Source organism: Xiphophorus couchianus, chromosome 8 (genome assembly GCF_001444195.1).
Source record: "Xiphophorus couchianus chromosome 8, X_couchianus-1.0, whole genome shotgun sequence".
Lineage (NCBI taxonomy): Eukaryota > Metazoa > Chordata > Actinopteri > Cyprinodontiformes > Poeciliidae > Xiphophorus > Xiphophorus couchianus.
Genome location: NC_040235.1, coordinates 8372430 through 8394854, shown reverse-complemented (window position 1 = coordinate 8394854; position 22425 = coordinate 8372430). Strand labels below are relative to the sequence as shown.

At 39.3% G+C, this 22425-nt stretch overlaps 2 protein-coding genes across 13 annotated transcripts in view; one reads left to right on the top strand and one right to left on the bottom strand.

The window, feature by feature from the left end:
* The window catches only part of vav2 (vav 2 guanine nucleotide exchange factor), a 204796-nt gene extending 202619 nt beyond the window's left edge, over positions 1-2177 (top strand). For all 12 annotated transcript variants that reach the window (XM_028025411.1, XM_028025410.1, XM_028025413.1 and 9 more), the window contains one exon: positions 349-2177. In XM_028025411.1, coding sequence (XP_027881212.1) covers positions 349-396 — 48 coding nt within the window. In that variant the 3' untranslated portion in view covers positions 397-2177. The remainder of the gene's footprint in view (positions 1-348) is intronic.
* On the bottom strand, positions 1695-22186 carry LOC114149503 (coxsackievirus and adenovirus receptor homolog). Its single transcript, XM_075410497.1, is given in 8 exon segments — positions 1695-2912; positions 2914-2973; positions 10349-10490; positions 13521-13643; positions 15243-15395; positions 17006-17210; positions 18972-19147; positions 22087-22186. Coding segments are annotated over 8 exon segments (1083 nt in total). The 3' UTR covers positions 1695-2788.
* Between the last annotated feature and the right edge of the window lie 239 nt (positions 22187-22425).

Sequence of the window (22425 nt, the reverse complement as noted above, 5' to 3'; positions counted from 1 at the left end):
CCAGAAGAAGCAAAACGACGTAAATCTGGACGTAAACAATGAAAATTATAAAATAATTTTGTCAGTGAAGCACATCACTGTCACAAAAATGGCAACTTTGTCAATCCCAATTATCTGGGAAATATGAAAATGAAACTCACACTCTGAGAGCTTACTTTCTGTAGCAGCTGGATATTTAGTGTCCTGTCGCCTCCTGACCCCAAGAACCAAGACAAGATGGGTGCCTGTACAGAAAGTACATCCTGGTGTTTAACTAAGCATCGCTCATTGTTAGCAAAATGTTTATCTTTCTGCAGGCGGGGAATAAATGAACTCAATTAACACGGCTGCTCTGTGTCCCGTTTCCAGATCGGATGGTTTCCCTCCACCTACGTGGATGAAGAGGGAGCGCAGTAAAGCTTCACTCGCCCTCCGGCGAAGCCAGTTTCCTTTTGTATCGGGAACCAACTTCTACCTGCTGTCCTCAGAGGAAATGACTCACTCTCTCCAGGAAAAAAAAGAGCAACATGCCTTTTGCTGGAAACTACTTTTTCTGCAAGAATTTTTACTCTGGTTCTTAATTTCCCTGCTCCCCGCCCTCTATTATGCATCAGCTTTTGTTTTTTTGCAAGGTGTCCTGTTTAAGTTCTTTACACGGAAGGAAAAAACTGCGTTGCTGTGTGTCCGCCTCCGTGTGCTCAGCAGAGAATTTGCTATAACGAGGACGCAGCAGGAACTTATTGTCGATAGCTTTATTTTGCAAAAAGAAAAACGCTCCCCGTTGTTGCAGGTCTGTGCCAGGTTAATTAATTGTACAGTATAGATAATTTATTGAATAGAGATTATTATCAGTACTAATGATTATTGTGGGGACGGCTAGTTAGAGCAGGGAGTCGGATCAGACGAACTAAAATAAGGAGAGAGGGAAAAAAAAGCGAAGCGGTGTTTTTATGTCGAGAGATTTTTTTGCCTTAGTTGTCATGGTGATGCCTTGTGGGCTGACACCAGTGGATGGAATCGACTTTGTGAACTGGTTTTTACTTCTCCGTGTATGCATGTGCCCACATACACACACCCACACACGCACACCCATGTACACACACAGTAAATACAAATGTACAGTACGGTGCCTTGAGAAAAAAACGGTGGCGCATCAGTCGGCGAAGTGAAGAGGCTCCCGGTTCGTCCACAAGCACAGGACTTTACTGGAGGAGCTGCGCGGCGCAGATCCAACTTTAAACATCAACTCCAGACTGGATGGACTCACACAAGCAGCTTGTTTGCTTGGGGATTTTAGCCAATCACACGCACAGTTCACATCTGTGGACGTGTATCAGTCCTGTGGGATGCAAAAAGGGAAAGACGTTCAAACCTAATGTCAGGCTTTTCAAATCTGTACGCATCGTTCATTTGTCAGAATCACAAGTTGTTATTGAACTCCAGAGGCGAAGCAGCAGCCAAATCCAGCCGTGTTTTGAGTTTTCTACCTTGCCTTAATTGTTTGTTTTATTTTAATTATTTGTCTCACACGGTTCATTAACCTCACTCCAATCAACATGTTTATGTGGCGAATTCATTTTCAGGGCTCTCCAGTTCGCCTGAAAGGAAAAACTGGGACAGTTGATGTGCTTCATGTTTTATTTTGGTCCCAGTCGATCCTGGTGCTAAAATCATGTCACAATCAATTAGTGTTGCTTTTCTCTGTATTTCTCTTCAAACCGTCAATTTTCAATCAATTTTTTATTGCACCTTTATTTGAACCAATTCTTTAGAGTTTCCATGATTATTTTTGCCGACCTCTACAGTGAAAGCCATACTTTTTGCTGCAAAAATCTATAGAAACGCCTCAGTTTCTGCGATTTCTGAGGATTGAAATGCAAACAGGAAGCACACCAGCTCCAACCGGATCAAGACTCCTCTGGAAACGTTTGAGCGTTGGTGCAAAAATACAAACAGGGCTGCTGTGTTTGGAGAAAACCAGGAAGAGTTGATGGAGGCGGCTGATGGTCAGGGCTGTAGTCGTTTTTTTTTTTGTTTTGTTTTTTTACAAGGTGGACAAAACCCATTGCATGTGACTGTTGATATGTCGAGTCCTGTCAGTTCATCCCAGAAAAATGAAACACCTGATCGTATAAATGTTTTTTGAATGGTTGAGTATTTCCAAATGAGGTCTATTATGAAATAAATATCTCTTTTGATTTAATGTGTGAATTCATTTGTTTTCCCCTCACAAAAAACACTTACTTTGATAATTCAATTAAGACATTTACGTTCATTTCTTTCATATTGCTTATTTCTATTAAATTAAAAAATTTGGATTTCTCTGCAAAGGATGTCCATGTGCTGCACGGTCCTCAGAAGGCTATATTTTATCTTGTTGCTAATGTACCTTTTTCCAACTATTGTTTCCTTCCACTAAACTTTACCCTCATATTTTGATGTTTCAGCTTGTAAATTCCCTTTCTTGTGAAGGGTATCAACTGTGAACCCCACAGTCTTTTCCCATGATGCTGCAGGCCTCAACATTCCTGTACTTTTTAAAATGTTATCTTACATAATATTAACATTTTCTAAGAAACTGGATTTGGGTTTTTCTATAATCTGTAAGTCATAGTCATCAAAATTACCAGAAATAAATGCTTGACTAAATTACTTTGTTTATATATGTATATACTTTACACTCTAAGTATCAAAATTGTGTTTATTACTATTTTTGAAAATTCTGATACACTGAAAATTTTGACCTGCATATATATTTAACTTCTCTATATATTTTTTTCCTGTTCAAACAGGTTAAAGTCCTCCTGCTTCACGCTGCGTATCGGTGCTTGCTGTCATCTCCAGCCGCTGCATGTTGCACCGCTGTTTGTCCTTGCCTGTAGCTGGAGGGATTGTGTGTGAAATAGCTGACATCGTTCTGATCCGCCCAGCTTTTGCGGGGTCGGACCGGTGTGCCGGCTCACCGGGCGGCTGTCAGGTGGCCCCACGTCCTCCCTGTTAAACATCACAAAAGAAGAAGAAGGAAGAAGAAAGCAGCTGCTTTCAACTGAACGTCCTTAAATGTCTTCAAACAAACAAAAGATCTTTAAATCTCAGAACACTGAAGCACCAAACCCACTCGTTTGAGAATCATTTCATGTTTTTTTTTCCTTTAGAGATGCTGAGATGATCATCGATTTATCTTTCTTGCTCACTCTTTAAGGTCCAGCTTTTTCTCATAAAGATAACTGACTCGACAGTGAAGGAGCAACAACTTTACCCTTGTCCTTTGCTACCGTTAAAGTTGCGATCTCTGTTTTAAGCCTTCTGGGGTTAGCTTCATCTCTTTTAAGGATAAAGACATTCAGGACAAAACTTTAAATCCAATGTTTCTGTGCTTTTCTGTGTTTCTTTGAACCCACTGATGGAGCTGCTGCTGCCATTTATTTTGTGTAATTCAGTTACTGTCTATATATTTTATTTTGGTTTCTTTCAAGAGAAAGTAGTTCTGACCCAATAACTCCTTGGACAAAGTTATTGTTGGAATCGTTGTTTAATTTTTCTTTTTTCTAAGTTTTATTACATGATAAACTCAATTTAACTATATTGTATAACAATTAACTGGACCTGATTGTGATACGTTGGAATAAAATAGATTGAGCAGAACTAAAGTTCCGATTTGGAACTAAATCCAAATCGGATTCTACTTAACTTAATAAGAATTGGAGCTTTTTGCCAACTGGTCTCACTTGATGTGAGATAGTTTTATATAAATTAAATTTTACTGTTAGTTTCATACCCTTAGTTGTACCTGTATTTCCCACAGTATTAGCTTTATTCTGAAAACAATGTTGCCAGTAGGTAGAAGAAAAACTTAAGAGAGTGTGTTTGAACGCTAGTCCCAGAGGAGCTTAGTTTCAGAGATTTCTCCTCTGCTCAAGCGTAATATTCACTCTGGTTACTTTTAGCAGATACTTTCCATTTGCATTCAGTTAAGGTGCAAGTACCGACTTGGATTCATTATATACCTTTCAGTCAAAGAAACAACCACCAACGACTGACTGATTTCTTCCTATTTCCTCTTGTAATCCAGTTCTTGGGAGTAAAAGAACGCTTTCTGGTGAATCGAGATGGAAAATTCTTGCCCCAGGTGGTTTTTCTGGCAGTGGTATTTGGGGTTCTTTGTGTAATGTGGAATAATTTCGAGCTGACAAACAAAATTCACAAAATTAAATCAAATGGCTTATGGTTCACACCGGAGGATTTCCATTTTTATTTGTTCTGCTGGTGAAGTTATTTCTGTCGCTGGGTTCTGTTCTCTGGGCTGGTTATGAAATCACTGAGCATGCAGGCAACATTAACAAAAAACATTTTTATTTTGGCTCCTTATTTGCAGAAAATAAATTATATACATTTTGTTTTGAATTTCAAATAATAATACATCTAAAAATGAACCAATAAATTATTTAAATCCACTGCACAGAGTCACAGAAGCTAATTGGCTGCAGTTTTCATTTTTCACATCAGGTTTTGCATTCATAAAGCTGAATGCAAAACCAGCTGATTGTTTTGCCTCTCCAGTCCCCGGGTTTGCCCAGTTCCTGGCACCATCATAAAACAATGACTTTATATGTACTTTTAATAAATAAAAAAAAGAAAATAATTTAGGTCTTCTAAATAAAAATAACAGAAAATATGAAATACAGAATGGGGATAGTTGAACTCAAATATCAATTTTGTTACACATTAAAGTTAGCTTGAGCTTTCTCCGTTAGCTTAACAATAAGCTAGCCATAAGAATGAAATCTCACCTTAATCTTAAGAAGCATTAGCATAAAACTTAAAATTTGGCAAGCAGAAATACCAGAAGTAAAACTGCAAGGTATGATGCTCTTATAAAGTACATAAAATAAACAATCCCAAAAACACAAGAAAACTGATTTTGGTATCGCTAATCCATGCTAATGTTTAGCTTCTGACCTTAGACTTGTTGAAAATGTGCTTGTGTTTTGTCTGGAAACCAACCATTTTAAATTCTAAAATATACATCCAGAATTCATGTCAAAAGTGTGTAACTAAAGAGGAATTTACAGTCTAAATATTAGTGTGGTTGTACGTATGATTTTGAGCCACTGTGGAGCAAAATATGTCTTAGAAATTCAAGCCTTTACATTGGTTTCTTGTTTTTAAAACTCAGTAAAGCCGTATCACCTTCACTTAGAAACAAACTGGTTGAAAGGCATCGACTCTGTGAAAATGAATGTGAGATTCACGTCAATGATCTTATGTGATTCTGTGATCACACTTCAGCTTGAACACGTCTATTGTCTTGTTGCGTCATATCGCGTATAGCTGCTCTCGTCTCCATGGTTACAACACTGGTTTTTAATAGGTGTAACCTCAAGCCTCACTTGTATGAACTTGAAAGAAAGTTGTTGGTTTTTTTTTTTACTGCTGCTTTTGATGACTAACTGCAGGAATTAGTGCTGTGAAACTCATTCGGACCATTTCAAGTGTCGCTGACCCGTCTCACTTTCATGAAACTTTCCTGTAACCCCAGGCTTTTCTCTACGATGCACTTTTATTGTAAGGAGAACTGAACTTCTTTTACATGGGCAAGTCCACACTAGCACCGTCAAGGACAGCATCTCCCTGTATACAGCGCTGTCCTCCCACACCGATGGGCCTCACATTTCAGTGTCTGCTTTGAAAGCCTGTGGGGTTTTTTTGTTGTTGTTTTTTTCTTCTTTTCCATACAGTGCAGCAGGTTTTAGGAGACTGTGTTTATTTACAAAAGGAGAAACCCTTTCAGAGATGTCAAATGTAGGGTCAGTTATAGATCGTCGCCCCTGAGCAGCCGTGTATTTCATTGTCGCACATTTCTATTTTTGTGGTGTTTCAGAGCAACAGGGAACCCCTCGGGAAAGGAAACGCCGATATTTTAATGCATTCTTTGTTGGAAAACTTTCTGGAATTTAAATTAATCATCTTGTTCAATGCCTTGCTGTAGATAAGCGTGGAAATCCGTAAAGACATACTGAAAACGGTGGCAGTCTTCTCTCAAGCATTGTTAATTACAAACTGATTCGAACTTTAAATCATTTCGCCTCAGTTCAGCTCTTATTTACATCGTGATGTTTATTTGTGATCTCCTGTGCAAACAAACCTGATGGATTGAAAAAAAAATCAATTTTGAGGACAAGCACGGAAAAAACTCAAAGTAATACGCTCAAAATGGCAGCAAATTGCATTTTATTAAAGGTTAAATTGGATCTTTGTGTTAACACAAAGGTCTTGCCAGAATAAAATCCATTGTTGGATGTATTACCAGGCAAAGTCTAAAATTACACCCCTTACAGTAGAGCTTATTTAGCTCATCGAGTATTACTGCTGCTTTCAAATCTAAGGTTTTTCTGCTAAAATAAAATATAGACCTCATTTTATTTGTTGCTGTAGTTACCTGAAGTATGACAGATATAAAGAGCTAGTTTTAAAAAAGAAAAAGTAGAAATGGCTAACCCTGGCGTCATTATGAAAATGTGAAAAAAGCATCATAAAAGCCTTTAATTTCAATAGATTTATAAATTAGAAAAAAACTAAACATTGATAAATTATTTCCCACCTCCACTGACTATGGGATACAGATAGCTGGTCCACTTTAGGGCAACACAGGACAACCATGCATATACTCACACCTAACGGCAAATTGAAGTAAGACTTCAAGACTTCAAGTAAGACTGTGGGAGGAAACCAGATTATCCAGAAAGAACCCACAAGCTGAAAGGAATATGAATCCAGGTTCTAATTGCTACAAGGCAACAACACTGCTACCAACTAAGATCACCTTCCACCTCTGACAATTAATATGAACCACTGTCTCTTTAAGAAGCTCTTGTTCTTTCCGACGCCTTCAGCAAGACATCACAACAACGTTCCTCTAGAATTTAACGTTTTTACTAGTTTTTCACTTAAAAAGTAGTTTGAATGACAAACTCAGCAATTGTTTGCCAATAGCTGCTGCCACTAGTCTGGAGGAGCCATGTGGGAAAGTTGCAGAGGAGAGTTGGTCTCTGTGGTGGAACTTCAGCTTGGAAACAGCATTTCTGAAGAGGAGTTTCATGGAAAAACCTGGAACTCCAGGTATGTTGTTGATAAAGAAATAACATTATAGCATCATGTAAAGCTCAAAAAAGTGGATTTTATGTACTCCCACTTTAAATTAATAAGAAATGACTTTGGTTTAAATTTTAGTTTACGATTAAAAGTCCATGAAGTGTAACTTAGTAACTGTAAACTTGTTTTTCCCTTGTGGTAAAATGATAATGTGACAGAAATTGGAAAACAAAGGAGAGCAAAGCCTTTCAAGATTGATAGATCTGTGTTGAACTGAATGCTCACCAAATGTCGCCCATATCTACAGCAAGAAAAACTGTGACAAACAAGTCTGGAAGATTTATTTTAAAGCTGCTTTTCACATCTTTTTTAGGAACGTCAACAATATTTGAGGACGCAATATGTTGGGTTTTATTGCGGGATTACCCGAAGGAATTATGTTTACCGAAAACTGAATGAACGCTCACTCAGATTATTGTGTAAATAAAACCGACGATAAGAATTTAACGGAAGCAAACTTGCATGTTTATGCCATTTCAAGGTTTCCACCAGCACACTATGTTTACTTTAGTAGATCAATAATGTATGTTTTGAGGGGGAAACAAAATCTGATAACTTCTGCTGGCAAGGCTGAACATCACTTTAAGCTCTTTATAATGAACAAAACAGTCAACATTGGCTGGATGTTGCTGTTTAAAACACTCTGAGTTTTTCTACCTTCGAGCTGCTGGAACAAAACTTTCCACAGAGAAACAAGCTTTACATTTCAGGAGGGTGCAGATGAACATTTAGCCGTTTGTCCACAAGGAAAAGAAACGCGTTTGGAGGAGTCAATGTGAGGCTTTCAAAGCCCCCTGAAAGGCGATAAGGATTGTTGTGGATGGTGCTGGAAGCATCATGCTGTGGGCCTCTTCAATGCCAGAGAATGCAGGCCAACATTAAGCTTGTGGAAAAACCTTGAATCGCTTGAACATTTGAGAAAAGTGCTTAAAAACCAAGTCAAGGCCATGAAACACTACCAATTCTACCAATTAGGCTTCTCAAATATGTTATGCCAGCGTCTTGTTGACAATATAAGCATGTGGTAAATGTCTAGCTGAGATTAGAAATCAAATGAAAAGCCCAAACAATATTTGTTTAGCAGAGAGTTGCAGCCCATTAAGAATAGGCTTTGAAATGGAAAAACTTCAGAAGCTAGGACAGAAATTCACATCTAGGGATGCAAAGAACTCAACCACAGCTAAAGGTTTATCCACAAATGCAGAGTGAGTCTCAAACCCAGTCGTAATGCAGGAAGTAATAGAGTCTAATAAAGAGTTTTGAGTCAGAGAGAGAACATTTCAAACATTCGATCATACATTTTTAGTGGCTGAAACACAGACAGCTGTGGAGGCGTACCCGGAGGAAGAGGAGCAGTCGGGGCGTTTGTACAAATCTGCTGCTAAGCTCCCAATTAGTAATCAGCACCTGGGAACGTCCTCTTATTGCTCTCTGGGGGAATTTGGATGTCTCTCTCAAATCTTGATCCAAAGTTTAAAAGAACAGTACGGTGCAAGTGTCAGGCAGAAACACGCAGGGGGGATGTGACGAAGCCAAAGCATCAGACCGTTTTCCCACTCAGACAGAAAATTTGCATTTAAGCAACACAATTAACTGAGACGCTGAAATGGAATTAGATTATCTGCAGACCAGTGAAACTTTATATTCAGGGTTTAAATGAAATGCTGCAAAAATAGCTTTCCAAGTCAACAAGTAGCTTACTTGGAAGTGTTGACAAAAGGTGACAAAAGGTTTCTCACCCTTTGTCATGTTACAACAAAAATCTTTAATGTGGTTTAATAGCGATAGCCTAACACAATGTAGTGCAGATTTATAGGATATTGGTTGTCTCAAATCTTCTGCAGCCTCTAAAGTCGCCAATGTCAAGTCTGTGTTTAGTCAGCTAATGTCTGATGATGTTATTTTGTGTGCATATCAGAAATCTCTGGGTACATTTGGTATATATACACCAGGAGATTATATACCGAGGAATAGCTCGCTATTTGTGACTTGCCTTCTGGTTTAGTTTGATTGGTTTACTTGGTTTTAGTGAGATCTGGATAATCAATAATCAGACATGTATGTAATTTATTTTTATACTGGCTTCCCACCAATTTATGATCTGATACTTAATTACATCAACCTGCATTTTTTAGCATTTTTTGGCTACAACCTGGTAACATGCATCTCTCTTTTTAAAAGGTTAATGAATTGTACATTGCAGTTTTCCCCGTCCAGTTGCTACTTTATGCTCTCCTCCACCAGAACTGATCACACATACTTGGACCTCAAGGTTTGACCATGGGATTATTAGCTTCCATTTTGCCATCTTTCCAGCTTCTACGGTCTCATCACAAACTGAAAATAGTGGTTTAGATGTTGTTGGCGTAAAGCCAATCAAATCTCATGAGCGCAATCCTTGGTTTGGTCCGGCTTGTACCATGACTGTTGGTTTAAAAAAATGGGGAATAAAGAGCGCAGGATCTGCAAATGGAGACGAATCTGATCAGAGCCGACTAGGAAACAACCGTTTAAAGCCAAACCTGTAGAGAAGAAACGTAACAGTTCCTGCTCTGTATCAATTTCAATCAATCTTTAAATCCACTCTGACCAACTTCCTTATTCCTTCTATAGATAACCATCTAAACCATCTTGTGTTGTGCTACCAGAACTCACTATTGAGCTCTAGTCACTTTTTATTGTTTGCCTGAATTCAGTAATGGTTGTTTTTTCTTGACTGCCTTGTGAACTGTGCTTTAAGTTTCTATCTACTGAACTATGTTAACTTTTTGGTCACATGAAGGCTGAAGTTTTTGCAAAATGGTTTTCAGATTATGGATGCAGGATCTAAAAACTGTGGAAGAGCGTGCAGACAGTGGATGGATGCATAGTTTATAGAACTAAACTATTCTTGTTTTCGTCAAGGAAACCACTTCTCTTTCTCATTGTGTGTTTACGATTTTCTCATTCCTCCTGCATGACTAATTGCCTGATGTTTGGTTTTAATTTCTTTCAGAGCTGCTTTATTTCTGAGTGTTTCAGTTTTTTCTGACGTTGCTTTTAATCAACATTTTTTTGTTCTGATCTGAAAGTTTACTTAAATCTCGACTTCACGAAGCTTCTTCAGTTTTAAAACGAGGAGGAGGGATGGTACGTCGAGTTCTCACAGAAGTTTTAGTCGTCGACTCTCTTAACTTGGCTTTTAACTCCTCTACAAGCACAAGCTGCGAGGATTTACCTGATCTCATTGGAGAACTCCTCATCATGGTGGCGTCTGCCCTTCAGCTTCCAGTACAGGACCCCAGCAAACACCAGAAAGATGAAGATGAGGAGAAGCAAACCCACAACCTTCCCCCCAATCACTGCAGATCTGTTTGGATCTGTAAAACCAGCAGGGAAAACAGATTTATTCTATTAGACTGCTTTTACGCTGCATTTGTTGCTGATGTTGGATGCTGTAAAATTAATTTCTAGGCGATAGAAACTCCCTCCCCCCGATCTTTTTTCCTCTCTCGTCTAATCGAAGCAGCGTTTCGATGGCGCTGAAATGGATGTCAGGTATTCAAAGAGGCTGTTTGAGGTGATTTGTGGTGCAACGTCTCGCAACTCAGACATGTTTGGAATGAAACACGTTCTCAGGAATCTTACACCTTTATCTCCACCTCGGTCGTTCTTGCTTCCTAAGAAATCTCGGGCTCATAGCTAAATTGGGTCTGTTGATGTTTGTTGCTTCTCTTCACAGCTGCACAGCTGGGGGTCGGCAAAGTAAATGTAACACAGAAACTACACAGTTCTGGTGAGGTGCATAAAATACATGTTCATCTTTCTAGCTTTTAATGATTTATCTAAACGTTTCTCTGATTTTAAGGATATAGTTTACATATTTAAAAGGCTGGACTTCATCTAAAAAATGAAGTAGCCCAATGACAGTAGGTCAAATTCAACTGGGCTACTGGCTTCAGTTTTCTTTTACAAAATGGGGGGAAAACATGTTTTTTCACAATTTGAATTGAATTTCTCTCATGAGAGTAAGAAAGTAATTAATTAATAATCTGAGTATCACTTTACAGAGCAATTCAATAAATGAGTATATTTTTTCAGGATCTTTATCTCTAAATGAATCACATCACTTACACAGACGGACATTGAAAGCCTTCATTTTTGTTTATTATTATGATTTTCCACTTGAAAATTAGAATATTACACCAGACCAAGAGAAAACTATTTTGAAAAGCAAACATTTAAAGCATGTTTAACACCTGCTTAAAGCTTAATTTCAAAACGGCGACAAATGAGCCACATCAGGATGTAAATTCTTATTTACTGAATATGACTGTACATTTATTTAGTAAGATTTGCTAACAAGTGATGAAAAGTTAAACCTTTGGTGTTGATTTTATTCCTGTCTTTTAAAACATATGTCTATTTTAATCTGAACTATACAGATATGTATGAGCTTATTGAAAACAGTTTATTTATTTCAAAGCTGAAGGTTGTTCTGTTTGACCTATTGAGAGGAAATGCAGCCCAACAACCACTGAGCTCCTAAACTCTTGTCCACACATCATTTCAGAACCGTTTATTGAAAACAAAACACTGATTCACAAACTGTGTCACTGAGAAGAAAAATGTCTCTTTAAACGATCTGTTCGTGTTTAGCAATTATTTAAAGAAAAAAAAAATACTTTTAGACTCTAGTGGTCTTTATTGTGAACAGTGAGTAGACAGGAAACGGTGCAAAGGGAAGACATGCAGCGCCGCTCCAGCCACTGAACCACTCAGCGCTGCGTCTTCAGTGATTATATGTTAATCGTTTTCTCCCTTCAGACCTTCACAACTAAATATGACTAATAACTCAGACACTTTGGAAAACTGACAACTACCCAAAAGAAAACCTAGGAATGAACCAATTGAAACAATATTTATCTGCTTATTTTGGATTTTCTTTACTTTTTTCCATTTTGCAAACTCTGCTCTGTAACGCCATCCTGAAAGTAAAGGTCTAAACTATTAGTGTCCAGCATGTGTGAGATCTGCAAATATGTTAGCTGCCATATTCCTGACCTTAAACCTGTCTCCACAGACTTAAATGTTCGTTACAGTCTGGTCCTGTTCTGTTTTGTGGATGAGCGAACTGGTTCAGAGGAACAGGAAGTGATTCACAGCAGCCACGGTGTTTGTATGGACGAGTGTGCCCTGGAAGTTCGCCATCATCTCCACAGTCCTGACCAGTTTAGCACCAGGTGGTTCTGACCATACTGTTAGCATTTGGATTAGCCCAAAACAGTGCTGTCACCTGTGATATTCAGGAGTTTCACAGACAGTCCACTGAGGCTCAAATGAGCAAAGAGAGAAGAAGAGTGGGGTGAGAAGGCAGCCCTGGGTTACACCGGTGCGGTCGGCTCTGTGAGCTGGATGAGTTGAAGTTTTAATTCCTAATGTGCTTCCATGACTACAGCTCACAAAAAAAAAAACATGTTCGCCTCAGTTTGTGTTATTTATCTAAGATGTTCCCATAGCTTGAAGAGAAACAACGATCAGAAGAGAGACAGAGACGTGCAAGAGGGAAAAAAAGAAAAAAGTTATGCGGCAAACTCATTCTATAATGTCCTGGTGATTATCCTGAAACCCCTTGGCGGCGTTCCTGAGCCGCAGGGCCGGAACCTCTGGTCTGGAACAGAAGCCTGCTCTTGAATTGAAAATGAATCATTCGCCGCCTGGAGCCAAAAATCTGAGCGCTGAGTCAAGGAGCCAAGGACTCGACAAGATGTCAGTGTCGTAAGCTCGCTCCACGATTCAGGAGGCAGGAGACTGAGATTCCACAACAATGTGGTTTTTTTCACTGGAGTGTAAATATAAAAGAGATGAGTTTTCTTTGAAATATCAGGCTGAACCACTGAGCGTACCTACTTGAGCTCTCAGCCACTGTATTCATCCCCAAAGAGACACAGCCATGCTTTCTATCTCAGCCAAAGCTCTTTGTGTAGTAATAGACTTATTGAACTCCCTCGTATACAGTCTTGTTATTTGCTGTAGTTTAAATGGAGGCTTTCCTTATTTTTCTGCTGCTACCTTTCCCTGCAGAAGATGGCAGATAAACAGGAAGCAGGCTCATTTTGGCTTTACGCTTCAGCGACTTTGTGACTCAGCAGCAAAGAGACACTGACATGAAACACAAGCGAGAACATTACATAAATACAGTTATTTCTAGACATTAAAAGCAACCTCTTACTGCCGTTGTTAAGAGTGACGCACTCGTGTCCCCCGAGCGCCACATGTAAGCAAAGTGGAGCCATGAAGAGGCTGCGGCAACGCTACAAAACAGGAGCCTTAAATCAAAAAGGGGCCCCGCATGATTTTATGTGGGGCTCATGCAGCTCTGCGTGTGTGTGTGTGTGTTTTCCTCTTACGCTTGTTGGCTCTCAGGCTGATCCTGCAGCGTTCAGCTCCAACAGCATTGTTCACCTCACAAAGGTAGATCCCTGCAAAGCTCTGTGTGTGGTTGCTGATTCTCAACTCCCCGGCTGCGCCGTCTGTAACGCACATCGCCACACACAGAGATCTAATCCAGAAAACAACAACACTTCCCTGTAAACTGCTCAGATTGGGACCAATTTAAATTTTCTGCCCCCTCCACGTGATGAAAAATCATTTTTATCACGTGGAGGGGGCAGGACAAAGCAACAGTGTTGTTTGTCTGTGCTCAGACAAACAACACTGTTGCTGCAGAGGGACGCTTTATATTGAGCGCTTTGTAGTAACTCCTTAATCTGGATTATTTAATTGAATCTCTGGTTGCATGTTTTGGGGGTTTTATCCAGTCTCTTAGAACCTCAGAAAGGTTTTTTCTGATACTTTTTTCCTCTTCTAATTGAAAAGTGTCATCTCAGCATTTTTCTTAGACGTTAAGGTTGCATCCATCAGAATATCTCTATTTCACTTGCGACAAAAAGTGCAGAAAATTCAAGTTTCTTCCAAAATAGCGTTCTTTTTAACAGCTCTTCAATATAAGGCAAATTTGTGAAGTCAATAATGGGATTTATTCACAGGTAACAGAGTAAAGGGGGGCAAATACTGCCACACCTTTCAGTAAATTTAATTTCTACAGAGTGGCTCCTTCAGGTATTTGCAATTAATAGATTCTTTTTCTGTGAAACATAACTCTGAATCATTTATAAGAAATTCACCAATTTCTGAATTTATTTCATAAAACATAAAATATTATAAAGAAAAAAAACTGGTTTTGAAGCTAACAAAGCTGATTGGCTGTGCTCCCCTCCTCCTCCCCTGCTAGCGGAAGTAAAGAAAACCGTCAACGTTAGCTTATGTGGTAGTGCTAACCCACAATCTATCACAAAAAACCTCAACAAAATACACATTTTTTGATTCTAGCGTCAAATATTAGGAAAAGACTCGAGGGGTGTAAATACTTTTGCGAGCCATTGTCTGTTGTTTGTGGCAAACAATGTAAAGAACAGCTAGCTAAATCTGTGACTGGGATTAAATGACATGCAGCTAATGCACCAAAGTCCATGGGAAAAAAAATTGCACGCTCATCTCGAGAGTGCAAATCATTACTTCTTCATTTTTCTCCTGGATGAGTCATCATGTCAATAATTTGTAAAAACCACAGTAAATCCCTTTAAGAGAGTTAATAGGCAGCTATTCTGGAGTCAGGAAGACAATGGGTCCTTCGATTTTGTGCACAGAGGATCCAATAACACAGTGCCTCCTTTTCCAAACAACCCTACACACACACAGACACATGCACACACACACGTTTGCGCAGCTATCTTTGCGGGGACTTTCCATTGACTTCCATTCATTTCTACAGCCTAAACCTTACCCTTACCCTTATCCTAACCCTATCCATTACATACCTAACCCTAACCGTAACCAAAACTCAATTCACACCTTAGTCCTAAATCTGACCCCTGACCCAAAAACAGCGTTTCCCCTTGTAGGGACCAGGCTTCGGTCCCCACAAGGAGCAGTGTGTCCCCACAACGTAGTATATTTCAGGAAAATGGTCCCCACAAGGTATTAGAAACAAACGCGCACACACACCCACCCACACGCACGCACACTTTGATGTGCAGTAACACGATGACATCAACAGAGGTCAGACTTACCCTGTGTGGCAGCAGCAGGCATGGGGTCTTTGCTTTCTCTCCGCCACTTGTACATTAGGGGAGTGGATCCTTCAGAGGACTCGCAGTGCAGAGAAACGGCTTCACCGACAAGCTCCCCTCCTTCCAGCCAGCAGCGAGGTACAGATGGTTTTACTGCAATCACAAAACCATCGGGGTATTTCCTGCATCGCCATTTCTGTCGCATTTATTTTGTTTACAGCAGGGAGAGTTGGAGTGTTGAATAAAATTGGGAAAGCCTGAAAAAGAAAGCAAATAGAGCAATACCTTTTGAAATATGCTCAATGAACTAAATAGTGCCTTCTAACAAAGAAAAGAGGAACAAATCCAAAAAATAAAAAAAACTAATTGCAGTTTGATTAAATTAAAATCAGATGAACGAGTCCTAATTTTTGAAAATAATACCAGGCTGTGTAAAAATAATTTAATTCTAATAAAATCTAGCATCAATTCCCCCCAAAAAATCCAATCTAAATAAGAAGAAAAGTGAAGTGAGTCGTTACTTCGCAGCTTTCCTTTCATCGCCGTCTCTTTGAAACTGCTAGCTGCTTATGTAAGTTATCAGCATAGTGCTTTCTTCAGATTGTAAGCCTTTCATTACAAGTTTGATATTAAAGGTCAGAATAAGAGAAGGTGATAGCTACAATATTAGTACAACTATAGAAAAGCCCAGGCCTCAGATCTGAACATTTCCCTACAATAGCTGCTCTCCTCCAAGGTCACTTCAAAGCATCATTGCAGGCACTTTGAATTTGTGTATATATAAATATAAAAACAAAACTTTATCCCACAATGATTGTGTCCCTGAGTCTTAAAATATAAATATTTTCATGAGCCTGACATTTTTTCTTTTGTCTTACTGTCTTCATTTGTCAAAACAGTGCTGAAAAGAAGAAATGGCAGGTTTTCACATTTTAGCTGGATGGAAAAAGGCAACAATACGAAAATAATCCTCAACTCTTAATATTGGCCCAGTTTTAGTAATCTCATTAATACAGATAAATATATAAAAAGACCAACATTGGCCAATACCGATGTTAATGTCAATATTTATTTTTTTGCATACTTAGTCTGATGGAGTTTGGGATTCATTTTTAGTTGGTATTAAAGTTTCACAATATTTTTGTCTGTCCAGTTAGTTAATTTTTAAATATTGGATCAGCTTGCAAGATCAATTTTTGACAGAATACTCTTTTTTTAAAAACCTTTGTTATTGTACAAGTAGGTTAAAGTAGTGCTACTCTTACTTGAGTCAAATGACCAGTGACCACTGGTAAGTAGTGACACCTCTATTGTTTCTATTTCCAAAAAAAAGGTCAAAATCTTGTTTTTTTCTTATTCTTGATGGCTTGTTCTGCAACAGTAACTGTAAGCACCATTGAAAGACCCAAAGAAAATGTTTAAAGTCACTGGAACTTCTTAAAAGACAGTTAAGACAACATAATCAACTAGTTAACTACAGTTAACCTGCCTGTTCATTGTGTATCACTTTCACTCCATATGATAGATGAACTTCTGTTACATAAACTCCCAGAAAAACACGCTGAGGTCTGTGTCTGTGAGGCGAATGATGTGGAAACGTTTAAAGATCCTAAACATACAAGGCTTCGTATTTTTAACCTAGCTGCCAAAAGAGCAGTGATGTGACATTTTAAGACACGCTTCCTTCACCCTGTCTCAAGCTCTATTGTTAAGCGACTCGCATAAATAATGCAGCCACGTGACAGGTCAATGTCCAGTCTTACCCTTAACCACCAGTGACACCTTGCGGGTATCAACCCCAGGTGACTTCTTCACTTTGCACTGGTAGGTAGAACTGTGGTCGCGTGACAGCTGAGCGATGGAGAGAGAAGCGTCGCCCTTGGAGGGATCGCCTGCAGCAAAGCTGAAGCCTTCAGTAACTCTAGGACCTCCGTGGTAGTACTTGGTGCCGTGGGTGTATGACAGAAGCTGGAAAACAATATGAGAAAAACATTAAAATCAAGTTAACGCTCTTTAAAAACAACTCTTGATTAGAGATGTAAATCTCAGCAGAAACTAATCAAAAATATAACTTTCTCTTTTCCAAAGCTCCCTGAGCTCATTGTTCAAGTTTCACTGCAAGTTCACTGTGGAGTCCAGCTTCTGCACTCATGCTGGCACATTTCCAACCAGACAGCAGGGAGTAGTTTTCTCACAAAGCAGCAGTGAAACACTCAGTGTTCGCCCTGTGCCAGTCAAACAAGCTGGAGAAAAATTCAGCTAGATAAAAATACATTTTTGCTTAATTAGCTGGGAAATCTCAACACTCGTGGAAATCTGTGGGTCAGGACGTACGCCCCAAAAGGAATGCTAATGACTTTCTGTGAATTGCTGTGTTCCTTCTAATCTTTTTTAGATGTGTAGAAGGGCCCCTGTTGACTCATGTTTTAGAATAGCATGCAAACTATTATTTCTCAGAAATCTGCGTTGTTGAGGCTTTTCAAAGTCACAACTAAACAAACGCGTGGAAGAAAATCTACTTGTATATTTATATGAATCTTCTGAATAGTTGTACTCATTTTTATACTTAAATTTAGAGCTCTGATCAATATTCTCCCTTTAACATATTTATCCTTTTTACTTTTCATAACAAACAGCAACAAGCTGCATAAACTCATACATATTTTTAATCACTGTGAATGACTTTTGGCCCATGAAAGGTCTATTTAAGTCACCCCAATTGAATTTAAGAAAAGACTTTGATGAAGTCACTTTGAAACCGTCTATTTTTGTCACTTAAGAGCTGGATTAAAGATGTGTTTTTGATCAATTTCCTGCTGCATGAAGAGAATGCACTTTATCTGTAGGTCAGGAACTAGTTGATTTTCTGGCAGACAACATAATTTATGGTTAAATCAATTACTGGAAGTTGTCCAAAATGCAAAAACAGAAGGAATCGGTAAGAAATCTAGTTCTTTTTCACAGAACTGCATTTTCAGAAGAGGGATGTTTTAGTTATTTACAGTTGGCTAAAACCATATTTTCAAATTTTAGAAACGTGCAAATCTGCAACATGCAGAAAAAGAAACTAACTTTAAATCTCCAGTAAACTTCGGATTTTTTTTCATGCAAACTTCTAACTTAACAATGTGAAATAATATTTTATTTTGGGAAATTTACATTTTTCTAGCAAAGTTGTAACTATATCCGTGTTTTTTTTTCCCAATAAATAAACATTTTTTAATTCGCCTGGAAACTTCTGCATTTTTTGGTGAAAATTGATCGCATTTTAAATATAACCATAGTCTGACTGATTTTGGGTATTAAAATGAAAGTACAGCCACTTCACATCAGGATAAGCTTTTTAGAAGCAGAAACATGGCTAAATTACAAGTTTTAGGATTTGCACTCAACATTTTTTCAAGCTGCTTGTGTTTTGATTCTTAATAGGGAGAAATCCTTTGATTTTCCAGCCAAATTTCTTAAAAACCACTTGGATTCAGTGTCAGAGGTACTTCCCGGAGAGAGGAAGGCAGTTTAAAAGAAAGATTATGATGGAAGTACTTCTGCATGCAAAAGCTGAACAAACACAGGAGGCTGATATCCAACACGTACTGAGATCAAAGTCAGAAGAAGTTTTAGTGAATTAATATCTTTTTTCTCAACAAAATGTAAAACCGAAGATGAATAAGAAGAAAAGAGTCATTTTGCTGTTTTCAGGACGCTTCTTCACGTTATCTTGCATCTTACCATCTGATCCTTCTTGGTCGTATCTGGACTGAGCACAGACCATTCGATGTCAATTTCTCCAGTGTCCAATAAGCTCAGCATGTAACTGCAACCCAAAGTCACGGTGTCGCCCTCGGCCCTCTGGATGGTCTGCGGGCCTGTCGATGTCACCTTCAGCCCTTGTGTGCATCTCAGCTCTGCAAATTCAGACCATTCTTGAGATTAGTCACAATCAAACTAACATTTTAATTTACTCTTTCTGCTACCAAGGGTAAATGCTGTCCTCTTTCTGATTCACTGAGCTACAGCTTGTTTCTATGCTCCATTGAGGCTGCTTCGGTTACTGGAAACGTGGAAAACAAAACGCCTCAAAAAGAAACAAAAGCGGCCAAACAGGATGTGAGAATGTGGTTATGAGTTTTTCAGGGGTTGCACATTGAAAATGTCGTCATCAATAACATTTCAATAAGAGGCTGAGTGTTCATGGAGCTTTTTGCAAAACCCATTCTATTAATTGCATTGTATCTACCATAAGACCCTCTACAACGTTGTAATCCTCACAAACCCTTCAAGGTTTCAGCTATTTCAAACCTTTCACAACAGAAAAAAAGCAACAAAAAAGACTACATGAAAAAAGAAAGGTTCAACGCCAGAGCTGGAAAAATAAAACCCCTCTCTCTGAACCCACTTAGATGATGCAGAGGCTTTAAATCCTGGAACATTCATCTTATCAAAACAAATCTAAGTACAGATAATAGGAGAAGCTTGAATTGGGCTCCAATTTGCCCTTTGGGAGAACAGAACATGAGACTATAATTGAGCTTTTCAGGGATTTCAAGTGTACTGTTTAGTATTTTTGTAAAATCAGCCCATAATGCTTTTATTCCACTCCGTACAAGTACGCTTCGGTCCTAACATGCATAAAATGGAGCAGCATTTTAAATAAAATACCAATGTTTATGTGTAGCTCGGGGGATACCAGTGAGACTAAATGTGCTGCTAAGAGCCACACTCTGAACAAAGCAAGCACAGACTTAATTTTAAGAACAAAAGGGAGTTGGAAAATTATTTTGGAAGAGAACATCGGACCTTGTTGGAGAAGCTGTGGCTCCCGTGGTGATGTTGGGCAAATACAGATGCCCTGAGGCCCCACTTTCAGCAGAGAACAGATACGAATGTCATCGTGATTGCTTCTTTCAGACTCAGAGTGGAATTGAATTCAGAAAGTTAAACAATTTTCACCTTACAGTGGATTGCAGAAATATTCACACACTGAGTTTTATTTTTAAACTGCAACCAATGACTTTGATATATTTTATTGGGACTTTATGTGATAGACCGAGAAAAGGTGGAACATAAATGTGAAGAGGAAGGAAAAGGACAGATGGTTTTACATGACTTTGTGATGTACTCATGGAGTACTTTGATATCCAAAATTACTGCAAATTCCACTCCAAACAACAGGTATTAAAGGGCATATAATTGGAAAAGTCCAGATCTGTGTAATGCAGCTCATATGGTTGCCAAGCAAAAACTCTGGCATGGATGAAATTTGGTGAGGTCACAGAGAACGACTTTGAGGAAATTCTGGTCCACCATCGGGTATCACAAGAGAGGGAAGAAATGCACCGCCATGATGGTGAGGAAATGGTGCTGACTTCAACTTGGGACATTGTGAGTCACAAGGCAGAACATTTCCTTCAGTGAGGAAGTGGAATCTGATCGCTTCACAGCCCGTCTGTCCACCCATCCATTGTCTTGCCCTCAATCTGGGTTCAGGTCACCGGGAGACAAGAGTTAGCAAAAAGCCCAGATTTCCTGCTGCCCAGTCACTTGGACCAGCTCCTTTGGGAGATTCCCAAGGCTCTCCCAGGCCAGCCAAGAGACACATGGTCCCGCCAATGTATCCTGGGTCTTCCACTGTGTCTCCCCCTGGCTGCTTGCATCCGCAATCTTGTTTGTTTGGTCACTACCCAAACTTTGTGACCACCAGTGAGGGTAGGAACATGAATTGGTAAAGATTTACCTTTTAGCTTAGCCCTCATTTCACCAAAACAGGCTGGTAAAGTTACTGCATCACTCCCCAACCTGCCTCCACGCTGGGAAGCGTACGCTACACTTTTCCAGGTGAAGACAATGGTCTTCGCTTTGGAGGAGCTAATATTTCATCCCGACTACTTCACACTTGGCTTCTTGATGGCATGGCCCCGGGGATTGGATGAGTCATCTGGAGTTAGCAAGCTGCAAGTGACACTATCCAGCATGCAGGAAATTACTCTGTAAATGGTTCACTCCCTCTCTTTGATTAGCTGAATAGCTCACTGCTGAAGGCTGGGTTAGGGCTAGTTAAGCAAACTGGGACCCATGTTTTCAAATGGAATGAAATCTTTCTGCTTTGGTCTCTACTAGGATTTAAATTAGCTTTAAAATCCGCCCCAACAAGGTTTATTGGAAGAAACATTTAGAGGTCCATTTGATGTGAATAAGCCAAACAGAACATCCGTGAACAAGTAGCACCATGAAGAACAAAGACCACAGCAGAGAGAGAGAGAGAGTTAGGTTACAAAACAACATCCTAAACAAAGCTCTGCTCAATTAACCAAGCACAGCAGCAGACGTACAAAGATGTGGCGGTCAACCTGAACCACTAGAGTCCACCGACAGTCATCAAGGGCTGGTGATGGTTCATTAGCAGGACTCTGGAGTCTTGAGGAGGAAGTTTAACCATTTGAATCAGCTGTTGGAGCATACACTCATCTACAGCTGGCAGGACACCAACCTTTGAGGACTGGAGCTGGACACCCATGTCTTTAAGACTACAAAAGCTCCTTGAAAGGAGAAGAGATTCACATTCCAGTACGAGAATGGCTATGAACATTCAGTTGGAGCAACAATAGAAATTAGATGCTGAAATGGTCCCGTCATACAGCAGACCTAAATCCAATCGAGAATTTGTGGCAAGACTTTAAAAACAATGGTCAATGACAACAGTAGTAATGAAGAATGGGTGACGTATGGTTTCTGTTGTAACATGTAAAACAAGGAAAGGTTCAGGTCGTGTCAGAATTGCTGCAAGGCACTGTTAGTTTGTGTGCAATTACATGAATTCACATTGTTGTTTTGCCCATGGCCATACCTGTGCTCATGAGCACCGCAGAGCATAACAATAACCACGGCGGACAGCAAAGGTTGAAAGGTGTCCTCAGGTGAGAGCAGCTCTGTCTGCATGTAATCATCCTGTTTAAAATAGAGCAAGAAGAGCCTCTCCACTTATAAATCACAACTGAAAGCCATAGCCAGTACAATGTGATATCATAGCAACATTACCTGAAAAAGGCGACTGCATCCAAAAAGCTGTCCGTGGAGAGCAGAGGAACAAATGAAGGTGTAGTGTTACTCCAAGAAACACCTCCTTTCCTTTCCACCTCAGTAACAAAAAGCCTTCTGATTGGTCCAATAACTTTAGTTTTTCACT